General features: G+C 38.4%; 1 protein-coding gene across 2 annotated transcripts in view; it reads left to right on the top strand.

Moving 5' to 3' along the window:
• Positions 1–18,314, top strand: part of AMPH (amphiphysin) — a 228,107-nt gene that overhangs the window by 165,882 nt on the left and 43,911 nt on the right. For both annotated transcript variants that reach the window (XM_087713101.1, XM_087713099.1), the window contains exons 9-10: positions 4,269–4,351; positions 10,449–10,590. In XM_087713101.1, the coding sequence (XP_087569227.1) occupies positions 4,269–4,351; positions 10,449–10,590 (225 nt within the window). The remainder of the gene's footprint in view (positions 1–4,268; positions 4,352–10,448; positions 10,591–18,314) is intronic.

The following is an 18,314-nucleotide window of genomic DNA, read 5'->3' as shown; positions in this document are numbered from 1 at the left end:
ACAAAATCAGAAGTCCCTGTGCTCAGTCATTCAAGCCCTAATCATCTCATGGCTGGACTATTGCAACACACTCTATATGGGGTTACCCTTCAAGAGTATTTGTAAGATACAGCTATTACAGAGTGCAGTGGCACGGGAAGTGCTTGGGGTCCGAATGGTGGCCAATGTAACATCACTGCTCCATAAACTGCAATTGCTGGTGGTTTGCTTCTAGGTGCAATTTAAGGTGTTGGGAATTACCTTTAAAGCCTTTTGTGACGTAGGTCCAGGTTAATTGAGGGACTGCCTCATTGGGATTGCCCCATACCACCTATGCCGGCAGAAGAGGCATATTGCAGGCCCCATTGGCTAGGGTATTCTGGGTGGTATGGTCCAGGATAAGAGCCTTATTTGCCATTGCCCCTCTGGATGATAAAATTGAAATGATACACAATGTCTTAGCAATCAACGAACAGAAAATCCAGAACATCGAAATAAAAATAGAACAAACAATAGAACAAAGAAGATGGAAAAAATGGAGCTGGAATATAGACAAGTTAATAAGGAATTAGAGTTATCAATAATCCGACTTGAAAACAATGCCAGCACTCCACACACCCCCACCAAGATTTATAGAAAGACAGCAGCTCCAATCACATTTTAAGCCGAAAACACCAGCCTGAGGATGGTGAGTGAGACCTCGCTGAAATGTTGCCAAGACAATCTCAATCTTACACGGGAAAAGACCCGAATACAACAAGATCAGCATACCTACACCCGTGAAAATCTACAAACACACATACACACACACACACACACACACACACACACGTTCTTGTTGATCATGTCAAATTGGGCAGTTAGGAAGGAAATGGGAAATCCCAGAATATCTGATTGTTCTCATGCAAAGCTATACACAGATCAGGAAGACACAATCTGTACCAACATAGTAAAGGAGACTGGCTCCTGGTCAGCAAAAAAATAAGACGTGGCATATGTTCATTTTATTTATTATCAATATGATATACGTATATTGGAGAGTGATTAGATTGGCATAAAATAGGCATGATTTTAAAACTGGAGGAAAAAACATGAATGACCTATGTTAATAATGCTTTTTTGATAGTTGAAAATGCAAGGCTTTAGTGATAAAAGTCCAGGAACATAATGATTTTTTTTAAAATTACAGTTAAATATAAAGAATACCAAGGTAACAAATAGCTTTTAGAACTGGCAATTAAGATATTTAGATAGCTTTTGCTTTTTGTATCAGTTCAGTAGTCAATTTTATATTATACAAAAATATGAAACAGTCAATAAATATGCCATATGCATTCAGTAGAGCACTGCTTTTCAACCCATGGTATGCGTACTTCTGCATTTGGCAGGTTGAAAAGCACTATAAAAAAGTGGTAAAAGTGGGGGGATGAGCTAAAGCAATGGTAGTGCCACACAGGCAAAAGGAGAGTCAGCTGGAGCTGCGGCATGGCCGGGGTTCTGCTGAGCACCCAGGATCTGTGTGCGCAGCTCCAGTTGATTGGTGCTTCTGAGAGTAGCACACATCCTTGGGGAGAGGAGTCAGCTGAACTGCACCAAAGAAAAAAGGAGGAGGAAGGTGGAGAGAGTAAAGGATATAAAAGGAGTTTATGGGGATCACATGAAACACCGCAACCATCATAAATATGAATCAGTTGCCAAGTATCCGAATGTAAATTACGCGACCTTGGAGCTGCTGCTGCGTAGTCATAAGTCATTTTTTCAGTGTGGTTGTAAGCAAACTATTGTAAGTCATGAACTACCTGAACTACCTGTACTTTATCACTTTTTTCCTTTTTGGGGGGTGGGTGGGTGTCATCAAGGTTTTGACACCTTGCTAGGCAACTAGTGGTACTGAAATATTTCTATAACATAAAACTGGTACAATCTGTGAAAAAGTTGAAAAGCAGTGCAGTAGAGAAGCTGTTAAAACCTTGGAAAAGCAAGAGGAAAAGATGACTGGACTCAGATGGGCAATGGGTACATTATTAGAACTCCTGAAGGATAGCTTTGGAGACAGATCATCACAGAGACAATCTGTGTTCTTGCTAAGAGTTGACACAGATTTGATGGCACATAATCAATAAATCAATCATTTTATAAAGCCGATTGGAACCAAGCTGTGGTGAGTGTGTGTTCATGCATGCATCTCCTCTTGCATAAGCAGCTGGCAAGCGCATGGACTCCTTGCGGATGGGTGTGCGTGCCTGCTGCTCATTCAATGGATCTGCACATGCACATGTGTGCTTGCTTCCCACTTGCCTCCCCCTTCCCACTGGTCCGCAAAGGGAGTAATGTTGGTGAACTCCAATTTAGGGTAATCTAAATTTGGAGATTAGTTAGATTTGACCTGGGATATACAGATGTCATTTTAAATGTATTGTTTTATAGCCTCCAGTGATATAGTACCACAACAGCAAGCTGTTCCACTGGTTAATTGTTCTTATTGTTAGAAATTTTATCTAGAATTTTCCTTAGGTTGCTTCTTTCCTTGATTTGTTTCCATCCATTGTTTCTTGTCTTGCCTTCTGGTGCTGTGGAAAATAAGTTGACCTCATCTTCTTTGTTGCGGCCCCTAAAATAATGGAAATACTGCTATCCACTGCTGTCCACTTTCTGAGGTTCAAACTGTTCCCAATAAATCGACAAGACTCTTCTCCAGGCAGCTTTCCTGGACCTAGAATAAAGCCAGCACCCAAGGAATTAATCCAATTTTATGCAACAGAAGCTACAAAATTCCTCCACATTCCCATTAGAGGCATGTGTCATCCAAAGTAGGGCTGCAGGAAAGCAACCTGCAAGTGCAATAAGGATAGAGAAGTACTGGTATTTCACTGCCTTTATTGCCACAAGATAGGCCTTAATGGCAGCACTGACTCATATCAGATTAACTAAATTATGGTATCTATTTTATAAATGTATCAATTTCTGTCTTAGTAGATTCAATATTAATTGCATTCAAAATTAAATTGGGGTCATTCTCAGCTGCAGAGTGTTGCCACATATATTGCAAGCTATTAATAAAAAAGCAGCTTTATAAATATCATGTAAGCAATTCTACAAGGAATCATAGTTGATTTCTGCTACCCATTTAAATTTTGTATTTTCAAATTTCAACCCTGGAGAAGAAAATATATTTAGATCTGATGCAATGAAGATCTTTCCAAATAAATTCCAGTGCAATACATTCCATTTATTGTATCGCCTTAATTTTTCTTCAAATCAGCTGTATAGGAAGTTGAATTTGGCATATGTCCAAAGTGTGTTGGGCTTTTGGGACTCAGACCTCCAAAAGCATATTTTTCCAACAGGCTCCCCAATGATGAAAACACTCATGAATCAAAGTCTCTCTGGATTAAGGAACTTCAGGATGGGTGGGAGAAAGGTAACTTGAATGCAATATGGTTGTTCCTTCTATGCTGCATCAGAAGAATGAATCCAGTAAAAATCTCTCCTTTCTTATTCAGTCACCCCCAAGTATTTCTAACTTCTTTTCTTCTTATTAGAATACATCCATTGATGAGCACCGCACAAGCGATCCTCAAATTTTAGATGAGTAAATTCTTTTAGGCATATTGATTATATGGGCTGTACACATTTGAAGGAACACTAGATAGCAATGGTAATTTCATGATCTAATTTGCTGCCATCTACTAATCATCTGAAGCTGTTGCTCAAATTTGTTAGGTCAATTTTCTTTATTACTTCAAAATGAAGGAGGAAAATGAGTGCAAGACTGATAGCAGTTTCTTAGAAAGGTATCCAGACCCCCAAGTCTTTTACTGCTAGTACATATACAGGTTATTATTGCAACAATAAATTTAGTACTATAAAAAGAGGAGATAATAGTGCCAGCACACTCTCATTCCTCCCCATTTGTCTGTGCTATTGCTGTTCCAAGTTCATGGTTGGGCCACTGTGTCTGTGCTACAAATAACTGAACACCATTAGATGTGGCAGCAAAGAAGTGGAAATTCATGCAATCAAATTTGTTGAAAGTGTGGTGTAGGAACCAGACAGCAAGAGGGAGTCCACTGGATCCCTGTGTTTGTGAACTCTGATAGCTGCTTCCCTAGCCTTTTCTATATATTGTAGATAACATAATTGTAACAGATTGACTGCAATAATGTCCCATATTTGAAATTGTGTTTAACCTTAGTTCCATTGTATGAAAAAAAAATAGTGTTATACTCCACAAATACTAAAATAGCTTTGTTAAAATGACAGTTTTGTTGTTACATTTTTCTCCTTAGCTCTGCCACAAACTTTATGAGGTGATAACTAAATTGGGAGAGCAGCATGCTGACAAAGCCTTCACAATCCTTGGGGCACCCAGGTAAAAAACTTTTATCAAACGGCAGCTAAATGTACAAATAATATGATCTGATTATTAGACAGAGTAAAAAAAAAAACAGCTGATAGAAAAAAAAAACATGTATTGAATATGTGTGTTCATCTTTTCAATCATTTTTTCTCTCTGCATTAAAAGGACACTTTAGTTGTTAGAAATTCAATATAATTTTGTAATGGAAAGAGATTGTATATTTATTAGAGATGATTAAGGGAGCCATTCTTGCCAGTTCCAGAGCAAACTGACTTCACTGGTAATTTCCAATTCATGTGCAGTTCAGTAGGCAGTCATCATCTGGATTTCTTAGTTCCCCAAATTTTGGCAGCTCAAAGGAACTAAAATAATAAAAAATATGTATACTATATTTGGAGATAATGTATTAGTAATGCAATTTTCATATTCCTTTTTGTAACAAATATAAATGAATGCAAAATGGATGGGATGCATTCAGCTGGGAAATGAGAGCAACCTATAGGGAGAGGGAGTATTTTAGTTATTGCTTTGCTTCGTGGAGATTGTATCTTCTCCTCTCTGTGGTCTCTGATTTCCAAATGTGGGTTTGCGTCTGGACAGAGAGGCTTCTAGAGTTTGGTGGGAATCACCCTCACCCCCAAATACTAGGTAGAGCTCCTATCAATAGTAATTTCAGCAAACTTCCTTTAAGATGTTCTTTTGGCACAGTTATTTTGGCAATGGAGACTCAATCTTCCACCCTAATCCAACACTATAATCTGGACTTCTCAGAGAGATGCTGCTCCTAGAAGAAATTCTCCTTTCTTTGGTAATTTGATAGCAACCAGATACTCCTTAGGTATAGAGCTCATTCATGATAAAAAGAACTAATTTCTTACCTGTAACTGTAGTTCTTGAAATGATCATTTATTAATTAATGGAATGTAGACTTCTAATTGAGATGATAATTTCATGGTTCCCTAAATTTTCTCAATTAGTCTTAAGAACTGGAGGACCTTGGTAAGAACTGTGGTTGGTTATATGATTGCAGGAAGATATCTAAGCTCTGATCAATGATAACTGTAGTTTGTGAAGCCAGAAATCATCTCGAAAAATGATACTTCGGTAAAACTGTCAAGAAAACTGGATGAATGTATTCATGAAATCATCAGGAATCAAAGCTGAGTCTACTGGTCTACATTAGACAAGGTTCAAAAACAACACAATGTGTTCACCTACTAAAGGCAAAATGTAGTTATTGTACGTGATAGCTAGAGACAAGCTTTTATTTCTTCATTGAACTTTTGCCAGTACTGAAACAATCTGAAACAATTTGTACTTTCACATGTTATTTTATGTATTGGTATGCTGTGAACATTTCCAAAGTTAGACCTGTTTCATTGACATCATAACTATTTTATAATTCATTTAAAAGGAAAATATTAGTAAATAGTTAATCATTTCTCCAAATTTGCAAGCAGGGGAACAGGTAAATATCTTCGAAAAACACAAAGGAAATTAATTTTAAAAGAAAAATGTTTTCTTTATCGTTCCATTTTCTATTTCTTTATTTGTCTAAGTATGATATTATTAAATAATATAATACAAGAAGATTAATAGAATAAAAGATTAAGGTGTGTGTGTGTGTGTGTGTGTGTGTGTGTGTATGTGTGTGTGTGTGTCAAAAATGGGAAATATCTTGCAAATTTCTTCCCAAGAAAAGTGTTTGCGTTAGTTTTATTAGACATACTAAAATTGTACCTATCATTCAGGATACCTTCATTATGGATTTGTTTTGTGTCATGACTGGTGTGTTGAATGACAGTATATTGATACTGTTTAACTGGCTGCATTATGTCTCCTCAACCAAGATGGGTTGGTCTTCATCTACTTTGATGCCTACCAGCATGATGGGGATTGTTCAGACTGGTTTCTGATTATGGGAAGTAAAGTCTATTTTATCTGAAGGCTAGGTGAAGAGTGGACTATGTAAATATTGCTTACTTGGGATTGGAGAACTTTTCAAATATTTTTAACAAGAAAACAACATTAAAGCAGCACCTAAATAAATTGTTGAAAGTTCTGAAGGTGATTGAGCTCAAAAATTTATTGCACTTTCTGAAAGCACATCACTTTTGCACCAAGCATGTTTACACAAGAAATATTTATAAATCCTATGAAGTCTCTTGTAGCTATACCTTCCTTGAAAATTAGAGGCAAATAAAATAAGAAAAAATAACATTTCCTTCTTTCTTTTATTAAAACTTACTCTTTTATATTTCTTCTCTTTCCATAGAAAGAGGTGGTGAGTGAAAATGATATTGCTCTGCTTTAGTATAGAAAACATGATTGAAATTTGAACAATCATGTATTACTTTAGTGCTTCACAAAGATGTTGAAAACCACATTTCTTCTTGTTGTGATGCTTTTAGAGTACAATAGTTGCATATATCTTCAGAATATGACATTAATATTTTTATAAATTATAAATCTTAGGTGGAGTTTGGGCACCTAACCCAAAATGATGCTTAAACACTCTTTAACATTGAAACTATAGTATAGTGAAACTTTACTAAATAAGTGACTAGCTCAATGGTTTTCATTTCCAAATGTATTTCTTGTTATAGCTTAAAAGCCAAGGGCCATAATATGTACTTTATAATGAAATGTATATTAAAAGTAGGACATGAAATATAAATGGTAATACAGAGAGATATAGAGAAATGATATTTTCTAATAAAATCTGATGAGCATTGATATTCAGAAATGAAAGTTAGCAATGCCATATAATCAAATATTATGCTCAGAGATCAGTAACAAAGTTGGAAGCGACCTTGGAGATCATCTAGTCCAACCTCCTGCTCACGTAGGAGACCTGTATTAGGGATTCGAACCGCCGAACTGACGACTTTCTGATCGACAAACTCAGTGTCAACTGATTCACCTAGTCAGGCAATGAAATCTGAATGTTGATTCTTCACATGTCAGTGCATGAAAAATAAGAAAGTATGTATATCTTTATAGATGTTCATAAAATTAAGCTAGGACTATACTAAGGGCTCACATCCACTTCATTTTGTATAATGTAGGAGAAGTTGGAAGTAGACTCGCAATTGGAAAGTGATCATAATACAATACTCCTTACTCTCACATTGCACCAGAATTCTCTAAGGGCAGGCACAGCCTACCTACCCAGGTTAGAGACTCAAAATACCCAGGTAAAAATTAAATGGAATGAGAAAAACGCTAAGGAAGTTACCAAATGGATGTTAGCACCTGAAACCATAGAGTTATGTACATCTCTACTAAGAAATAACTGTGGGGGATCTTACCTAGAGGGGTTTGAATCCTTAATTTTAAATTTGAATTCTGTTCTCAGTAACAGATCACTAGCTCACCGCAAAATGCTAGTTTCAAAAAACAAAAAATGGTTCGATAGAGATTGCATTCAACTAAAAAAGATATATAATGAGGAATACAAGAAAAGTAAAAGTGCCCACTCCGAGGAGCACACTTACTACTTAAAGCAGCTGAAAGCACAATATAAGAACCTTCTAAAAGAAAAGAAAAGTGCGGCCCTGAAAGGGTCTTGGCATAGACTAATTACGGCAGTCAGGACAAAAAAATACATTCCTTTTTTGGTACATCACCAGGGGACTGGGAAAACCTCCCCTACCCCCAACAAATCAGGTTCCAATTCATGCCTGGGAAGAATATTTTAGGGAGCTTTATACAGATCCTGACTATGTAACCAAGGGGAGCCAAGCTAGTTTGGACCAAACTGGTTACTGGCCCCCTGTTACACCAGAAGAGATATCCCGGTTGATTGGAGCCCTAAAGGCTAATAAGGCACCCGGAGATGATAATGTCCTGCCAGAAATTATTGAAAAGAACGCCAGTTGGTGGGCTCCACTTTTAGCATCACTGTTTACATTTATAGACAAAACAGGTCATATGCCTAGAGATTGGGGAGTAGCAATTATCATACCAATTTATAAAAAAGGGAATAGAAATGATCCAGGCAACTATAGGCCCATTAGTCTTCTAAGTGTTATTAGTAAACTGTATGCCAAACACCTAAATTATAAACTTCAAGATTGGCTAATTTCAGGGGGGATAATCAAAGACGAACAAGCCGGTTTTAGAGAAGGAAGATCTATGGTGGATCATATCTTGGTACTCCACCATTTAGTACAAAAATACACATATAAAAAAATCCTCTCTTTTTGTGGCCTTCCTGGATTTTAAACAGGCCTTCGATTCAATATCCAGGCTCACCCTCTGGGAGAAGTTAAAATGCACGACTATTGATAAACGCCTCCTCTTCCTCATACAAAAATTGTATGCCAATTCTACCCTGAAAATGAGGTGCAACCCCCAAGGGAGTTTAACTGGCTCAGTAAGGGTACAAAAAGGGGTACGGCAGGGTGGCATCCTGTCCCCCTCCCTCTTCAACTTCTATATTAATCCCCTGATTGATCTTTTACAGAACCCTGATTTCCATCCTTCTAACCTATCACAACGCAAAGTGCCAATTCTCTTATATGTTGATGACGCTGCTATCATTTCACAAACCCCATAGGACTGAAGACAGCAATTAGGGCAACACTTGGCTATTGCAGGCAAAACAAGCTGGTCCTTAACTTCAATAAATCAAAAAATTTAGTTTTTGCTAAAAGACCAAGCCAATATTCATGGAAATTAGAAGGATATAGTTTGGAACAGGTTAGAACATTTAGATACCTTGGTGTGGTTTTCCACTTGCTAGGGACATGGAAGGCACACCTGGATCACACATTGCAAGTAGCCATTAGGTCCTCAAATGCAATCAAACATTTCTTTTATACAGGTGGAGGTCAGTTAGTACCTGCTGCCTTAAAACTTTTTGAGGCCAAAACATTGGCACAAATTCTTTACGGGGCACAAACAGGAATCCTTGCAAAGAGATACTTGCTAGAAACCATACAAACTAAATTCCTACGAGCCATCTTAGCTGCACCCAATGGAACTCCAAATGCCCAATTAAGAATTGAGACAGGCATGCCTCAAATTCAGGTAAGAGCCTGGAAGATGATGATCATTTATTGCCTTAAAATGCATTTCTTTCCAGAGGGGCTGTCCCCACTAGTGTTGTCTGACAATTTCCCATCCCCCTGGAAACACGCAATTGATCACAAGCTGGGCTCTTATGGGATCTCACCATTATTCTTAATGTCCCCAGGCTTTGAGCAAGCAAAGCAAGTAGTAATTAATAGAATGGGGGACATGGAGTTCCAAGAAGAACTAAATAGGTTGCCTCTCCACAGTAGGGACAGAATTAAACAGGGTGTGTGGGAATCGGCAAGATATCTAAATGACCTGATCTCCTCAAAACAAAGAATAGCTTTCTTCAGAGCCAGATTTAACATTCTTCCTTTAGCACTCCTCCAGGGTAGGTATAAGAGAACACCTATAGCAGAATGGGTTTGTATATGTGGTAAAGGAGAAGTGGAAGATAATTCACATGTTCTATTACACTGCGAGCTATACAGAGCTTGTAGGTCTGCACATATTCTCCCCTTATTAGAGAGATTGCCAGGGAGGGCAGACAATTTTTATCTAGGCTTTCTCCTCCAGGACACTAACCCGGTTACCACGTATGCAGTGGCAAAGTTCTGTGCTGCTGCAATGTACATAAGAAAAAAATTGGCTACAGAAGTATAGTACCATCTTGTACCAATTATCTGGACATACCTCTAACAATCTTTGGACCATTATGTTATTATCCACTTTTAATGTCAATACTTTTTAATTATATTTTAATGTTAGTATTTTTTAATATAGTATAAAAACTAATGTATATTTCTGGTCTTTGACCGTAATAAAGATTTTACTTACTTATTTACTGTGTGATGTAGGAATGTTGTACAAACAGTTGTTGTATCAGTTGTCGTAGATAATAAGGATTTTTAGAATTCAAGAAAACAAGGAGCCAATAAAATCAAAATCTAAGGAAATACAAGATTGGTTTCTAGGATTTATTGCATTTTATAACTAATATAAATAAATTAAATGTCTTTATTTTCTTTTGTAAGTGTACCCAGGTGTTCCTTGAGAATGAGTATATTTTACATATTTTGCATTCCCCTAGCGATTCTGGTCCACTCCGAATTGCAAAAACTCCATCACCACCTGAAGAGGCTTCCCCACCACTTAGTCCTGAAGCTAATGCAAATCATACATTGGCAACTCCGAGTTCTCCAGCACCTACACGTCCTAAATCTCCTTCACAGGTAACATAATGCAGATAATATTTTTGCACTCATAATCACAATTTAAGGTTACTTTGGTGAAATCAATTTTGAACTAAAAGTTTCCAGTTGCCTCTGGTATCAGTCTAAGCAGCAGCAAACCTATCCTCCTGATATAAAAGGGATATAATTTCTTTTCCTGCAGGTGGAATATGATTTTATTTCTTTTGTCATTGTGGGTTTACTAATCTGTGTCCGCTTTACATGCTAGTGTAGAGTGACCAGACGTCCCGCATTTGGCGTGATAGCCACGCTTTTTCATGAATTTTCCCGCGTCCCGCACGGTTCCTTAAAAAACACGCTTTTTTTTGGCGCTCGCAGCTCCCTCGCTCCCCCGCCCATCAGCTGCTAGCTCGCTGGGCTGCCTCATCGTTCCATTCTATCCTACAAATTTAAGCCAGCCCAGCCTGCTGCTCACTGATTGGATTGGCCTGGACTCCAGCCAATCAGTGAGTTGGCTGGGATGGGAAATTTTCAGCACGCCACGTCAATTGTCCTGCTAAGGATTTTGCCATTCCAGAATGGATAGAATACTAATGGCATGGTATTCATGGGAAAAATACTCTGCAGCAGTTCAATCCACACTGTTGGATGAGGTTCTGCTATCTCCTTACTAATTGTAATATTAACTTAATGGAAGAGTCACGTTTGGTTTCCAGGTGATACAGTATCTATCCTCTTGAGCAAATAACATCTGCAAAAAAGAGAAGAAAATACCCACACACAAAAAGATAGTTTCAAGGTTATACGTTGCCCACACTTACTAGTGGTACTTCCTTCTGTTATAATAAAGATTTTCATTTTTAGAATGATTCGAAAGGAGGGGTGGCCTGTTTAATCTTTTAAGTTTTGGCACCTTAGGCCAGTGCCTGCTTGGCTGTTCCCTAAAGCCAGCTCTGTTTGAAGATATAGTGCCTGCAGCCAGAAATAAGTGGGTAGTCCTTCAACATGCTGATAGGAATTCTGCAGGTTGCAAACTCTTCCATATGCCATAAATTGTCCAGATGGGAAGTCCAGAAGGAGTTGATGGCAGAAGGAGTTTGATTGTGACTGGCTTAAGATTGATATCACCTTCAATTTTTCCAAATTTGGGAGAATATGGAGCCAAATTGTTGGGGGCAATATGCTAACTCTGTAAACCACTTAGCGAGGACAGTAAAGCAGCATATACATAAGTCTAAGTCCTATTGCTATAAGATGGAAAGCATTATCCTTAACAATAGCCCAATTCTGCCTGCCTTATTGGTAGAGTGTCTGCAAGATGAAAGCTATTTGTGAGGGTATGTTCCTTGGCTAATTGGCCATCTTTGTGCTATAACAAGCAAGAGACTCCGATAATATTGCTGAGAGATCTTTTTCATTCCTCTTTCCTGTGCAGTTCTGTGTCATCACCCAGATTTGATCCTGAGAAATAGCACTGCAGTGTTTTTCAAATTTGGGAACTTTATGATATGAAATTCCCCAGCTAGCTGCACAAACCAGTTCTGCCAATTTTGAGGGGTATAGTAAAATTGGAGCTACTCAGCAGAACTTGCAATGATTGAGAGATAACTACATGAATGCAATTTTGGTATTTTAAAATATTTGTTATGTAATTTAATACTATCTTTTATATTCCTTGACTTACGAGCATTTGTGTAGCAGCCATTTGAAACACTGAAAAATATTATTATACAATTGTATTACAGCGGCCAGTTGTTTCGCTGGATTTGGCATTGATTACTAGTCGGGCCCCACCCAGGGGCCTAGGACGTCGTAACGTATTTTCGTAATATGCGTGCAGATCCAAGCAGTGCGGCTTTTTGCATTTGACTGATGGTGATTTTGTCAATTTTTAACTCTTTTAAATGTAATTCCAGTGCTTTTGGAATAGCACCCAGTGTGCCAATTACTACTGGAATTACCACTGCTGGTTTGTGCCATAATAGTTGAATTTCAATTTTTAAGTCCTGGTATTTTGCGATTTTTTCATATTCCTTCTCATCGACCCTGCTATCACCTGGTATTGAGATGTCTATGATTGTAACCTTATTTTTCTCAACCAGTGTGATGTCTGGTGTATTATGAGCCAGTATTTTGTCCGCTTGTATGCAAAAATCCCACAAGATCTTGACCATCTGATTTTCGGTGACCTTTTCAGGCTTATGTTCCCACCAGTTTGTTGCTGTTTTAGTATTATAATTTTTGCACAAATTCCAATGGATCATTTGTGCTACTGAATTGTGCCGCAATTTATAATCAGTCTGCACATTTGTTTTACAGCAGCTGAGTATGTGATCAACAGTTTCATCAGCTTCTTTGCACAGTCTGCATTTGGCATCATCGGAGGATTTTTCGATTTTGGCCTTAATGGCATTTGTGCGGATAGCTTGTTCTTGCGCAGCCAGGATTAGTGACTCTGTTTCTTTCTTTAATGTACCTGTTGTTAACCATAACCAAGTTTGTTCACTGTCCACTTTATCTTTTATTTTTTCCAGAAATTGGCCATGCAGTGCTTTGTTCTGCCAACTCTCCATTCTTGATTTTATCACATCTTTTCTGTATTCTTGTTTCATCTGTTGGACCTTCAATAGATTTTTGTTCTTTACTTCGATTAATAGATGTTCTTGATTTTCTTTTAAATAATCAGCCAGTGCATGTTTTTCTTCTTCAACTATTTGCTTCACTTATAATAATCCTCTGCCACCTGATTTTCAGGGCACGTATAATCTATCAGTATCACCACGTGGATGTAAACTGTAGTTCATTGTCATTAGAGTATTTAGAGTATTTATTAACACTTATAGGCCGCCCTTTTCCCTGAGGGGACTCAGGGCGGCTTACATAAAATGAAGGGAAGGGATATACAAACAATAACACATACAAAACATAAAATAAAATAGTAAGCAACATTCATTCATCATTCGGGTGGGGGCAGTCATCTTTGTCCCCAGGCCTGACGGGATAGCCAGGTCTTAAGGGCTGTGCGGAAGGCCTGGACGGTGGTGAGGGTACGAATCTCCACGGGGAGATCGTTCCAAAGGGTCGGAGCTACTACTGAGAAGGCTCTCCTCCTTGTAGTTGCCAGTCGGCACTGACTGGCAGATGGAACTCGGAGGAGGCCTAATCTATGTGATCTAATTGGTCGCAGGGAGGTAATTGGCAGAAGGCGGTCTCTCAAGTACGCAGACCCACTACCATGAAGGGCTTTATGAGTGACAAGTAGCACCTTGAAGCGCACCCGGAGATCAACAGGTAGCCAGCGCAGCTCGCGGAGGATAGGTGTTATGTGGGTGAACGGAGGTGCACCCACAATCACTCGCGCGGCTGCGTTCCGGACTAGCTGAAGTCGCCGGATGCTCTTCAAGGGCAACCCCCTGTAGAGCACATTGCAGTATTCCAGCCTAGAGGTCACAAGGGCCCGAGTGACTGTTGTGAGAGCCTCCCGATTCAGGTAGGGTCGCAACTGGCGCACCAGGCGAACCTGGCCAAATGCCCCCCTGGTCACAGCCGTCAAATGATGGTCGAAGGTCAGCTGTGGGTCAGCTGTTAGTTTCCTAGTTTTTCGATCCAAAATGTCCAAATCAGCTTGTGTCCAGTTAACTATATCAGCTGTGTATCTTATAACTGGTATTGCCCAGGTATTTATGGCCTTGATTGTATTTCCACTGTTCAATTTAGATTTCAAAATGTTCCTAACTCTGTTGGTGTACTCTCCCCTGACAATAGTTTTTACTTCTCCATGCTTGATGTTATCCAACTGCAGAATGCCTAAGTATTTGTAGGCTTCATTTTCTTTGCATTTAATTAATTGGCCATTGGGCATTTCAATTCCCTCACATGCAGTGATTTTGCCCCTTTTTATGGATACAGTGGCGCATTTTTCCATGCCAAACTGCATTGAAATATCGGTGCTGAATACTTGGACTGTGTTTGTCAATGATTGGATTTCTATTTCTGATTTTCCATAGAGTTTCAAATCATCCATATATAGTAAATTCGAAATTTTTTCAGCTTCTTTGGCTGTTTGTTAGCCTAATTTCATTTTTTTTTTTTAAATTACTGATAGTGGGATCATTGCGATGATGAAGAGAAGAGGTGAAAGTGAATCACCCTGGAAAATTCCTCGCTTGATATTAACCATTCCATAGATCTCATTCCCTACCGCCAACTCAGTTCTCCATTGTTTCATCACCTTTTCAGTAAAGGATGTAATATTTTTGCTAATGCCAGTTGTTTCTAAGCATTTTATGATCCAACTATGTGGCAGTGAGTCAAATGCCTTTTTGTAATCAATCCAGACCATATTCAAGTTCGTTTTTCTGTTCTTACAATTTTCTAATATCATTTTATCAATTAGAAGCTGATCTTTTGTGCCCCTGCTCCTTCTTTTGTTGCCTTTTTGATCTACTGGCAAGATGTTGTTTGTTTTCAAATAATCCATCATGTTATCTGCAATAATGCCTGTGAGTAATTTGAAGGTTGTTGGTAAGCATGTTATTGGTCTATAGTTTTCAGGTGTTGTTCCTTTAGTTGCATCTTTCTGAATCAAGTATGTTTTTCCAGTTGTCAACCATTCATCAATTTGGCCCTTTTGTAAAATTTCATTCAGTTGCCTGGCCAATATTGCATGTAAACTGGTCAGATATTTGAGCCAGAAACCATGTAATTGGTCCTTTCCAGGTGATGTCCAATTCTTTACCTTTTTAACTCGATTTTTGACCATCTCAGTTGTTATTTCTAATACTTGCATTTGTTTGTTGCCAATGCTTTTCTCAAAGTCATGTATCCACTTTGCTTCCTTGTTGTAGTCCTTTGCATTTTCCCACAATTCTTTCCAGAATTCAACTGTGGCCTGCTTTTCTGGTTTTTCACTTTTGGTGTCACCATTCACATTAAGACTTTGATAAAAACGCCGTTGGTCTGATCGAAATTTCTGATTTTGTTTATATTGGATGATTCGTGCCTCATATCTTTCAATTTTTCTAGCTGTTGCTGTTATCTGCTGTTTTACAATCTCTACAGCTTCATTGATGTTTCTTGTATCCAATCTATATCTTCTGATTAGCCGATCTATGATTTTGTTGTTTTTAAGCCGTTGCTCATGCATGTTCTTTAAGTTACTAGCATCTGCCCTTAATTTTTTGATTTTTTGTTCTAAACGGATTTTCCACTTTGGCTTTGATGCTTTTTCTGTTGTATGACTAGGTACTTTAATTTTAATGCCTAGTTCATTAGTGACTATTACAACTGCGCTGTACATTAACTGGTTTTTTTCCAAGATGGATCCCGGTTCAATTGTTGAAAACACTGCATTAACCATTTTCATGATAGGGGCCAAATTTTTCTTAGGCACAGTTTTTAGTGATGGTAAACGTTGCCTTTCCTCATTAAGCAGAAAATGCTCCATGATCTTATCCTTCAATTCTTTTTGTTTTTGAGTTAGTTCATCAGTTGGTTCAGTGATAACTGGTTCTAGTGGTGGTGATGTTATTTCCTCCCCGAGAGCTTCTTCTGGGAGTTCTACTATAATGTCTTTAGTTATGTCTTGAATATCAGTTATTTCCGCTTGTGATATTGTTTTTTGGGTTTTGCAATTTGCCTGAATTTCCTCATGTTCAACTTCACTAAACACTTTATTCCGTATAATAAATCGCCTTTGATCTGCTAGTCGTTGTTCACTAACATTTGAATCTGGATATTGTTGTTTCCATAATTCATACATTCACTTTAAATAGCCTCTTTTTTCTGGCTCTGAGTTGTAGTAACAGGCCATTATGGCACAGTTTTCATCTGCACTATATTTTTGTCATTTTGTTGGCTGGTCCACTTGTAGCCCACTTGTCGACGGATGTCCAGGGACCCCAACATCCGCCGCGGCCCTTGTTAACCCGCACGACGACCAATGCAGTATGGAATTCTTATTCGTTTTTTTCACCATATTGTATGGGTTGGCGAGGTTTTTTTTACGGGACCAGATGCCAACCTGACCCCAACCCTCCCCCTTTCTCATCCGGGCTTGGGACCGGCAACGGCGGAGTTGTTGTTGTTGTTGTTGTTGTTGTTATTATTATTATTATTATACAATTGTATCACAGCGGCCAGTTGTTTCGCCGGATTTGGCATTGGTTACTAGTCGGGCCCCACCCAGGGGCCTAGGACGTCGTAACGTATTTTCGTAATATGCGTGCAGATCCAAGCAGTGCGGCTTTTTGCATTTGACTGATGGTGATTTTGTCAATTTTTAACTGTTTTAAATGTAATTCCAGTGCTTTTGGAATAGCACCCAGTGTGCCAATTACCACTGGAATTACCACTGCTGGTTTGTGCCAGTCATTGAATTTCAATTTTTAAGTCCTGGTATTTTGCGATTTTTTCATGTTTCTTCTCAGCTACCTTGCTATCACCTGGTATTGCGATGTATTATGCGCCAGTATTTTGTCTGTTTATATGCGAAAATCCCACAAGATCTTGACCATCTGTTTTTCGGTGACTTTTTCAGGCTGATGTTCCCACCAGTTTGTTGCTGTATTATTATTATTATTATTATTATTATTATTATTATTATTATTATTATTATTATTATTATTATTATACAATTGTATCACAGCGGCCAGTTGTTTCGCCGGATTTGGCATTGGTTACTAGTCGGGCCCCACCCAGGGGCCTAGGACGTCGTAACGCATTTTTGTAATATGCGTGCAGATCCAAGCAGTGCGGCTTTTTGCATTTGACTGATGGTGATTTTGTCAATTTTTAACTGTTTTAAATGTAATTCCAGTGCTTTTGGAATAGCACCCAGTGTGCCAATTACCACTGGAATTACCACTGCTGGTTTGTGCCATAGTCGTTGAATTTCGATTTTTAAGTCCTGGTATCTTGCGATTTTTTCATGTTCCTTCTCGGCGACCCTGCTATCACCTGGTATTGCGATGTCTATGATTGTGACCTTATTTTTCTCAACCAGTGTGATGTCTGGTGTATTATGCGCCAGTATTTTGTCAGTTTCTATACGGAAATCCCACAAGATCTTGACCATCTGATTTTCTGTGACTTTTTCAGGCTGATGTTCCCACCAGTTTGTTGCTGTTTTAATATTATAATTTTTGCACAAATTCCAATGGATCATTTGTGCTACTGAATTGTGCCGCAATTTATAATCAGTCTGCGCGATTTTTTTACAGCAGCTGAGTATGTGATCAACAGTTTCGTCAGCTTCTTTGCAAAGTCTGCATTTGGCATCATCAGAGGATTTTTCAATTTTGGCCTTAATGGCATTTGTGCGGATTGCTTGTTCTTGCGCAGCCAGGATTAGTGACTCTGTTTCTTTCTTTAATGTACCTGTTTTTAACCATAACCAAGTTTGTTCCCTGTCCACTTTATCTTTTATTTTTTCCAGAAATTGATCATGCAGTGCTTTGTTCTGCCAACTCTCCATTCTTGAGTTTATCACATCTTTTCTGTATTCTTGTTTTGTCTGTTGGGCCTTCAGTAGATTTTTGTTCTTTACTTCGATTAATAGATGTTCTTGACTTTCTTTTAAATAATCAGCCAGTGCATGTTTTTCTTCTTCAACTGTTTGCTTCACTTGTAATAATCCTCTGCCACCTGATTTTCGGGGCAGATATAGTCTATCAGTATCACCACGTGGGTGTAAACTGTAGTGCATTGTCATTAGTTTCCTGGTTTTTCGGTCCAAAAGGTCCAAATCAGTTTGTGTCCAGTTA

The sequence above is a fragment of the Thamnophis sirtalis genome, unplaced genomic scaffold (assembly GCF_051295495.1).
Source record: "Thamnophis sirtalis isolate CommonGarterSnake01/CBP01778 unplaced genomic scaffold, rThaSir2_p1.2 scaffold_4, whole genome shotgun sequence".
In the NCBI taxonomy this organism is placed as follows: domain Eukaryota; kingdom Metazoa; phylum Chordata; class Lepidosauria; order Squamata; family Natricidae; genus Thamnophis; species Thamnophis sirtalis.
This window is presented reverse-complemented; position numbering and strand designations above follow the sequence as displayed.